Source organism: Spermophilus citellus, assembly GCF_964194105.1.
Source record: "Spermophilus citellus genome assembly, chromosome: 1".
NCBI lineage: Eukaryota > Metazoa > Chordata > Mammalia > Rodentia > Sciuridae > Spermophilus > Spermophilus citellus.
In genome coordinates, this window is record NC_138182.1 from 70492452 (window position 1) to 70502845 (window position 10394).

Here is a 10394-nt window from a genome sequence, read left to right on the forward strand (position 1 = left end):
AAAAGAAAAAAAAAGACTAATGGATTATTATTTTATAAAAATTTTGAAAGCTACTAATTAAGAAGATTGCAGTTGATTGATTTCCTAAGTATTTTCCTGTCTTTGATATGTGTTTATGAAAAGATATATATACACACACACCATGATCTATGCAGTATTTAAGATTCCAGCATAGTGCTTCATTATTACTCTTATATTCCCTAATAATCAGTTCTGAGAATCATAATTAGGCCATGTTAATAATTTCTTTCCAAAAAGCTTAAATGGAATTTAAGACTTTGAAGCTGTTTAAATTTTGATTCTCAAACAAACAACACCTTACACAAATATTAGACTTTATCACTGTATAAAAATGTACAGTGGCTTTATTGACATGTACATTCCAATATGTTTACAGCTGCAAGATAATGAGGCACACTCAGTATTGCACTTCATTAAAATTTCAGGCTCAAACTTAACCTAGAAGTTTAAATGAAACTGCATTTGTAATTTCGTAATTCTTATACAGGACAAACATTGATATCTTTATATACAGTGTGATACTTATGACATTTATATGCCGTCCTAACACAATTTTTTTTTTAAATAACAGTCTAGGAAATAAACCAGAATATTCCTCTTTTTATCCCCACCCGTGATGCAATTGTACAGGATTACAAAAAGGCAGTATACAATAAACAATGATTATTTTTCTTTTTTGCTTGAAAGCCGGCATCATTCTTAGTCCATGGGTATGGCAATTCTTTTATATCAATTATCTATAAATGTCCAATGCTTCACAGGCCAAAGACGGTAATGGCCACATGCAAACACCTCACAAATTTGATGTCTTGGTTCAAAAGAAGATAAACCAAAATAACGGGGAAACTTTCCATAGCAAGAATTATGTACATGGTATTTGGCATCCTTCTTGCACTGTGAATAGTTCATTTTCATGGATGTAAAAATGGTCCCGTCCTTATCCTGAGCAAAGTTTAAACTTCACTATATCCTCTTGGTGGATGAAGGCAACTTTTCTCTCTGTAGATAAAGGATCTGAGTGTTCTAAAAAGTGTGAGCATTTCTGCACACTCCACACCCCAGAGCAAACTCTTCCCCAGTGGGTGGATGAACAACATGGAGTGGACATTCAGTTCCTTCTAACTGTTTGCCTTTGGGACCTGTATCAATTTTAAAGGAGACAAAGGAATTTAATGTTTTTAAAACACACACAACTTCACATAAATAGGAATCATTGATAAGTTATTCAACAAAATAGCATGACCATGGTAATGAAATATAAAATTATTTTCTTCTGATCACAAAATAAAAATGTTCACTATAAAAACTTCAACATAACCGATACAAATAACAAAGAAAGTGACATAGTTCCCACATACAACATCCTGCCTTAAGAGAACCATTATAAGCTTACAGGTCTTTTTTCTAGTAATAGATCAATCAGATATGTCATTTTAAATCTGCAATGTGCAAAAATGGTCACAAACATCCCTCAATTTAAACTGGCAGAAAATTATTCTGGATGAGAAAATATGGAGGACTTTGGTGCAGGATGTTTGTCTATAAATAAAAACAAACCTAATATACGTTAATAATAAGCCATGCTATTATCACCCTACCTTCATGGAAGAGAAAGGGAACATTTATCAGTGGGAAGACTGACTATTACTGTTATTTTAAAAAAGTACCTGAATGGAGATTAGTAGGAAAGTGAAAATTAATCAACTTAAAATATGAACATTAAAATAACAAAATATCATAATCTAGAAAAAACAGTTTCGGGAAGATAAAAAATTGTAGATAATAACCAAATAAAGTAGGCCTATAAAGATGTAAAAAAAAACCCCAAAACTTATACTCTTTTATTTTTTAAAAGAAATTTGTTATGCTAATGTGTTTCATGTTATGTGTTTCATATCATTTAAAAAGCACTTTAGCTTCTTCACAAACAAGGAGGAGCATCATCATGCTGCCAGTAACACAGATTGTGCTTATACTCAATTGCAGATTACCCACTAAAACAGACAGGAACTACACATTAGTTTTCTACAGATACTTTTTTCAATCAATAAATGTAAATTCTGACTTTGCTTAAGAGAAATATATCATGTGTGTGGATGAACTGAGTTTATTCAGATCAATGGGGATTTAATTCAATTTACCTCTCTGGGGTTTAAAAGATTCTCTACTGTGAAAACAGTAAAGGAAACAATAAGAGGTAAAAGGCTGGAGTTTATGAAGCTTTTAACTTGGCACAGTAGAAACATGAAATTAATATTAGCTGTTATTACTATTACTGAACAACAACAAACTGAGGTCTGTTTCAGGTAAATAAAAAGTAAGTTCCATACAAGAGTAACACCAAGGAATGGGGTGGATAGAAAAGTGAAGACAGCTAATCTCAGAGACAGAGGTCAACTGCTGGTTTGAGCTAACATGAAAGAGTAGTAGCTGAGCTGATTCAAGTGCAGGCATAGACCTGGAATGGGTCAATGTGGGAGACTCCAGGACTGGCTAGCAAGTTAATTATGCCTGCATTTAATTATAAAGGAGAGTAGATCTCCTATCCCACATTAAAATGCATACTGGTGTCTCCCCAATGAATGGGTAGGGCAGTGTGCAGGAGGGGTACACCCTGTGGCAGATCTAGTTCAGGTAGCACTGCTGTCTGTGGTGGCTCATGCAAACTGCAGTACTTGAGTTTCTTCAGGGAAAAAAGAAGGCATTCACTCAGCAAACACTGATGAAGTCACTAGCGTGTGAATGGTGTGCTAGGTGCTTGGGATGTTGAGATGAACAAGTACATGATTCCTGTCTTCAGGGAGTTCATAATGGAACACAATGTAAGAAATAATAATAGTAAAAGTAAAACAAAAGCACCTGCAAACATATAAGTGATTACTATTGAGACATTGTTATCGTCTATCAATTCTCTACTAGTCACAAAAATCCAAATCTCTTATCCTCATTTTTCAGATAATTATATACACTGAATCAAAGGAACTTATTTTTTCTGATTATTAGATCCCTCATCTTTAAAGTAGGCATAGCAAATATCTAACTTAAAGGGTACTGGGAAGATTAAGAAGTATCCTGGCACCAAAAAGGCAATCAATAAATATTTTAGAAAAGTAATGAATAGACAGAGGGATTGTGTCATAGTCTTCATTCTTCTGTGGCCCCAAAATTCATATATTGAAACCTAATTACCAATGTGATGGTATTATGAGGTAGGGCTTTGGGAAAGGATATCGTCATGAGGATGGACCCTGTGACTGGGATTAGTTCCCTTATAAATAGACTCCTAATCCTTTCCACCTTGTGATGATATAGCAAGAAGGTGCTGTGCGTGAACCCTGGTCAGACACCAAGTCTGACAGCACCTTAGTATTAGACTTCTCAGACTCCAGAACTGTTAGAAATATATTTCTGTTGTTATTACATTACTTAGTTTGTGGCATTTTGTTACAGCAGCCCAAATGGACTGAAACAGATTATCTACTCCAATTTCTTAATTTCTACTCTTGTCCTCATCCATACATTAGATGAAGATTAGAATTTAGTTGCAAGTGGTTGAGAGAATGCTCCTCCTGTCCTTGTCCTTCTGAGTAAACTGTATATGACCATCTTCCCTATTGATATCACTGTGGGCTTTCCTTTAATTCTGCTCATTCTTTAAATGAATAGATGAATTAGGGGGTATGTGTGGGGCTAGTACAAATCTCCATCTAAGTTTATGACCTGAGATCAAGTAACTACTTCCCCAGGCCTCAATTTTCTATTTGTGACTATGGAGAAAATACCATCTACCTTATAGATTGAAAGTAAAATATGTATGTGGAAATGCCCTGAATCACTGTTAGCTCCTTCCTTCTGCCTTTCCTTAACTCCTCTGCTGCCTCACTTCTGTGATTCACCACTGTTTAAAGGACTTGATCATGTGAACATACAAGGGGACGTCTTGCCTTTGCCTGACCCCTCTTCTTTTAGCTTCTACCCTACTACCATGTTCTCTGGAATACTCAGTTCCTTACTAACTTACTTATTATTTTCAGGATTTTTGTTTTAACAGAAGAAACTCCCTTTAAGTAAAATTTGCTTTTTCCTGATGACACTGCTTGCCTTTAAAAGTTCTCAGCTGGAAAGTGGTCTTCCAAGCTCCTGGGTGTCCTAAGGCCAGGGAACATAACAAGCTTTCTCTTGGCTCCCATCTATTTCCAGACTATGACCTACTACTTTCATTGACTAACCCCACTTCCTTTGGAGCTAAAATCATCTAAAGTACTGCCTACTTTTCACTCCCTTCATTTGCTGAGCTCAGCTCACCACCCTCACTCCTAACCTTGACTCCCATCTGTATTCTGGCTATTACCCTAAAACCATGGCCTCACATCATTCTGAATGTACTCCTTTCAAACTATGCCACTTCTACCTAAGGAGGAAAAAAAAGTTACTTGAGGGAGATCAGTATAACAATTTTTATTTGGCATGGCAAATGGCAAAAAGTAGCTATACTCAAAAAAGCCCTATTTATTTTTAAATGGGTAATATAATTCTCATGGATTAAAATCAAAATCTTAAAAGAAAAACAAAATATTAAAAATCATTTATAATCAGAAGTCACCTCTCTACTCCTATCTCTATCACCACCTTACTCTTGCTTTTCTCAACAGTTTAATCAATATTATTCGTTTCTTATGAATCTTCCAGTGTTTCTTTATGCATCTATAAATAAATTTTTTCATTTCTGCTTTCTTAAAAAAGTAGCAGACTATATATATTGATCTGTAATTTGCTTTTTTAATTTACACTATCTGCTACAGATCTTTTCACATCAGAACAAATAAACACCATTCTTCTTCTTTTTTAAATGATGTACAGTATTTAGTATTAATAGCTCCCTCAATGGATACTAGTATTATTCACAGATTTTTATTGTTAAAAGCAATGCTGTAGCTGGGTGCGGTGGCACAGGCTTGTAATCCTAGAGGCTTGGGAGGCTGAGGCAGGAGGATTGCAAGTTCAAAGCCAGCCTCAGCAAAAGTGGGGTGCTAATCAACTCAGTGAGACCCTGACTCTGAATAAAATACAAAATAGGGCTGGCTGGGGATGTGGTTCAGTAGCCAAGTGCCCCCGAGTTCAATCCTTGATTATCCCCCACCAAAAAAAAAAAAAAAGCAATGAATAACCTTACGCTTTTGTTATTTTGTTATTTTCTTCACATGCACAGGTGTATCACAGAATTGGGATTGCTTAAGACTAATGGCACTGGTAAATCTCAGGGGCACTATCAAACTACTTTCCATGGGGGCCTAAGATTTGATGGGATGGTATGCTTCCCAGATCTAACAGCACAACATATTGTGTTCTATGTACTTATAGTTTCACTAATTGCAGATGTATCTAATTAAAAATTCTTTTCTTGGTTCCATTTACCTCTCCTTCTACTTCTCTCACTTCCAGCAAGCCTGGTATTCCACCTCAGAGTGATCACCGCCTCCCTACCTCTTTAGATCTTTTTCAGACTCTTTTGGTTTCAGTGTCTTCCTTTCCTCTGCCTGAATGTATACATAATCATTTTCCTCTATTCTTAGTGGCTTCTTTTTATTCCCTTGGCTTTCTGATGCTCACCAGGGTAAACATCCCCAATTCTCAGCCACTCTTAAGGCAAATTACTTATCCAATTTATAATGCTGGTTCCAGCTTAAAAAAAAATCAAAAAACCCTTTTATGTGGCTCCATAATGAATTTAGAATATCAAACTTCACATAGCTCTTAAAGGCTCATCAACAATCTTTTTTTTTTAATGGGGTAAGGGGGTACTGGGGATTGAACTCACAGGCAGTCAATCACTGAGCCACATCCCCAGCCCTATTTTGTATTTTATTTAGAGACAGGGTCTCACTGAGTTGCTTATATTATAAATAGAGACAGGGTTTCGCTGAGTTGCTTACAGCCTCGCTAAGTTACTGAAGCTGGCTTTGTAACCTTTGAACCTCCTACCTCAGCCTCCCAAGCTGTTGGATTACAGGTATGTGCCACTGTGCCTGGTGACAATCTTTTTACTAATCCGTGGTAGACTTCATTCTCATATTCAGAGATCTGCTCCATTAAGCTCCTCGCTTCTCACTTTTGATGAGGACCTTATCTTTTCTACTTTACTCAGGAAGTGCTCTTCTTATAAGGTTGAGGTATTTATTCTGTTTGAGTTTCCATCACTTGAAATAGAGTGCCCATATAATTTTTACATAAAACTACATTATAAACTGGGCACAGTGGCACACACCTTAATCCCAGCAGCTTGGGAGGCTGAGGCAGGAGGATAACAAGTTCAAAGCCAGCTTCAGTAACTTAGAGAGGCTCTAAGCAACTCAGTGAAGCCCTGTCTCTAAATATAATATAAAAAATGAATGGAGGGCTGGGGATGTGGCTCAAGCGGTAGCGCGCTCGCCTGGCATGCGTGCGGCCCGGGTTTGATCCTCAGCACCACATGCAAAGATGTTGTGTCCTCTGATAACTAAAAAATAAATATTAAAATTCTCTCTCTCTCTCTTCAAAAAAAAAAAAAGGATGGATAAGATGTGTCTCAGTGGTTATGCGCCCCTGGGTTCAATCCCCAGTACCAAATAATGAAATAAAACAAAACAAAACTAGATTATGTAGATTATAATTGTGATCTTAAAACACTGAAATCAAAAAAACAAAAACAAAAAAACTGAAGGCATACCTGCAGGACAGTGTGGTAGTTCTTCCTTAGGAATGCTAGTCATTCTTTGAAAATCGTCATGACAAGCATTACAGAAATGTGTTGTTCCAAAGCAGAAGAAGACAGCCACTGAACAGCAGTAGCGACATTTATATTCCAAAAAGTCTGTGCCATGTTTAGGACACATCTATAATAAAAGAAAAGATAGCAGAATAGTATAGTGAGACTATTTCAACTACACTTAAGACAGTCATAGTAAACTCATTAACTCATATTTTGATAGTATATATAGCTCTGAAAATGGATTAAAATTGATGAATTCAAGAATAAATACGTGGCTTTGCTCAAAAGACCTGGAAAAAGCCCCAGGTTCTAATTCCATCTTCAGCACAACATACAAGATTTCATATATAAACTACTTAATTTCCTTGAATCTTTACTGATATGTCATGAAAAATTAATATTTCTTCATCAATCTTCCAATGTCATAGATGTACTGTGCAGGAAAACATAAAAGTTTGCAAGTTTAAAAAAATTAAATATATAAAATTATTCCTTGTTTAAATATGAAAATCATTTCATGAAAAACAAATTATAAAATGAAAATACCACCCAGAAGAAATGCTACAAATGAAACATTTTGGATAAGTACACAATGCTACATAAACAACAGAAAACACTAGTAGAAAATCCTGGTTTATTGATTACATTATTTAAAAAACGGAATTTTTTAACTTTTCCAAACAGTCCTTTCTAATTAAATGTTCTGCCTACCTGAGCCCTGGACACATCAGAACAGGCACCACAGATGAGTTCTCTGGGATCATAATCATCCCCTTGTCCTGCTTCAGCATCACAACGTGCTTCACCACCAAAATATGCCTATGGAGAGATTATATTTAGATCATGGAAGAAAAAAAGAAAATGCTGGCCTAGGAGATGTGATATTGCATTGTCATAGGTGTGTAGCGAAAGTCAGATCAAGACGTCTTAGAAATTGGGAGCAAATCTTTACCATGCGCACCCCAGATATAGCATTAATCTCCAGGACATATAAAGAACTAAAAAAAAAAAACCAATCAATAAATGGGCTAAGGAACTGGACAGACACTTCACAGAAGAAGAAATATAAATATAATTGATCTACAAATATATGAAAAAATGTTCAACATCTCTAGCAATTAGAGAAATGCAAATCAAAACTAAGCTCTAAGATTTCATCTCACTCCAGTCAGAATAGCAATTATCAAGAATACAAGCAACAATAAATATTGGTGAGGATGTTGAGGGGAAAGACACACTCATACATTGCTGGTGGGACTGCAAATTGGTGCAATCACTCTGGAAAGCAGTATGGAGATTCCTTAGCAAACTTGGAACCATTTGACCAAGAATACCTAAAAAGACTTAAAAATCAGCATACTACAGTGACGCAGCCACACCAATGTTTATAGCAGCTCAATTCACAATAAACTATGGAATCAACCTAGATGCCCTTCAACAAAAGATGGATACAAGAAAATGTGGTATATATATATATAATGGAATATTACTCATGCTCAAAGAATAATAAAATGATGACATTTGCAGGTAAATAGATGGAGTTGAATATCATGCTAAATTAAATAAGTCAGTCCCGCAAAACCAAATGTTTTCACTGATATGTGGATGCTGATCCATAATGGGGGGTGGCTGGGACTACAGAAGAGCAGAGGGAACTTTGGATTAGGCAGAGGGGAGTGAGGGGAGGGAAGGCGAAGGGGCTATGGGAGTAAGAAGGATAGTGGAATGAAACGGACATTATTACCCTATGTACATGTACGATTACATGAATGGTGTGACTGCATCGTGTACATCCAGAGAAATGAGAAGTTGTGTCTTATTTGTGTACAATGAGTTCATTCTGCTGTCATGTATAACTAATTAGAACAAATAAAAAAAAGTCTTAGAAATAATATTATCTGTTGACTAGTCCTTTATAATGCCAGGTGTACTGGTGCCCATATTGCTTGTTATAAAAGGCGGGATCAGGGTAAGAAATAAAGCTATTTCAATTCTGGATTCATGCTTTCATGAATGGATAGTTTAACTATTGTCATGTCAAAGCACAATGATAAGAGAATATATAATATTCCAAATGAATATTGAGAACAACATATGAAGAAGTAAGTACAAACTGCTTTTTCATGGCAAAGTTTGGATTATTTTCCTCATTTTGAAACATTAAATGACATATTCCTGAGCTGGGGTTGTGCTCAGTGGTAGAGTGCTCAACTATCATGTGCGAGGCCCTGGGTTCGATCCTCAGAACCACATAAAAATAAATAAATGAATAAATATACTGTGTCCAACTACAAGTAAAAAATATTTTTTAAAAAAATGAAGCATTCCCTTCCATTGCTTAAAAAATGCTTAGCCATTCCTAAGTTAAAATACTATAGAATGGAAATATGCTTAACATAAATATTGGTACAAAATTATAATTTCAAGCCTAATGGGAAAGAAAAAGCAATCAATTTTAATCATCTTCTTATCATGCATTTTTTAAAAGGAAAGGAAAATTTGGTAGTTCTATTCACAATACTCTTCATACTTATAAAGCATAGTTTTATCTAGTATAGACACATGAATAAATGAAATTACCATGATGGATGATTTATTTGTATTTGCTCTGGGCACAAAATGAGGCCAAGAAATTGGGACATGCACATCATGCATGAATATCTTGTCTCATAGTCAAAAAGCTAAGTCAAAATTGGGAATAAACAAGCTGGTTCAATATAAATCTATTTTCTGTACTAGAAAAACAGGTCAAAAGACAGGCTCCATTGATGCAGAGGTTATAAATGGCCATCTACAAGCTAAATCTGGCCTGAGAAGTATTTCATATTACCTTGGGGCCTAATGCTTATTTCAGCTATTTCACTTTTCTATGTATTCTGTTTGACTTCTTAAATATTTGATTACTACCCTTTTGGTAGCACAATATTAATTTATGAAGTTTAGCACATTAAAAACATAGAAATAATATTTTGGTTTCATAAATGTACACTGTTGGTCTTTCCATGGGTTGTGTATATTTGTCTGCCATTCTGGCTATCATATATCCATTTAGCCTTCTATTCATTAACTGTATATTCGTTACACTCCAAGACTATGCATATCTCATTCACTCATTTTCTAATTTAGTTAACATTTAACAAATGCTTGTAATGGAGACAGGGATATGGAAGAATATAGTCTTTGTTTTCATGGAAAAAGTTTGATCAGAGAGACAAGTGAATCAGTAATGGTATTGCAAGTGCAGTGCTGTCATGGATGTATGCAAGATAACAAAACCGTATGATAGGGATGATGTGGGGACATATGGGCACATTACAGAGGATGTGAAACCTGAGCTGAATCCTGAACTAGAATAAGACAGATTTCATCATACCTTTGAGCAGGTGTGTTTGGGGATGGGCATGGCAGGTGAAGAGTAAATGTGCAGGAGGTAGAAAATAACATTCCTTGAAGAGAAACAATCTGGCAATGGCTTGGAGGTGTCAATGAAAGAGAGAACATGGCTACAATTGCAGTTTTCAGTATAATGTAGCATGAAGTATAAATGGTAATACAATGGGAGATGAGAATTCCATTCATGTCTGAAGAGACACATAGGGCTACAAGATTATAAGCAGAAGAATGC

General features: G+C 35.6%; 1 protein-coding gene across 12 annotated transcripts in view; it reads right to left on the reverse strand.

The window, feature by feature from the left end:
• Nucleotides 1–329: 329 nt before the first annotated feature.
• The window catches only part of MYCBP2 (MYC binding protein 2), a 295622-nt gene continuing 285557 nt past the window's right edge, over nucleotides 330–10394 (reverse strand). For all 12 annotated transcript variants that reach the window (XM_081291229.1, XM_081291222.1, XM_081291231.1 and 9 more), the window contains 3 exons: nucleotides 7481–7588; nucleotides 6728–6893; nucleotides 330–1160 (listed from right to left, as the gene is read on the reverse strand). In XM_081291229.1, the coding sequence (XP_081147355.1) occupies nucleotides 1045–1160; nucleotides 6728–6893; nucleotides 7481–7588 (390 nt within the window). In that variant the 3' untranslated portion in view covers nucleotides 330–1044. The remainder of the gene's footprint in view (nucleotides 1161–6727; nucleotides 6894–7480; nucleotides 7589–10394) is intronic.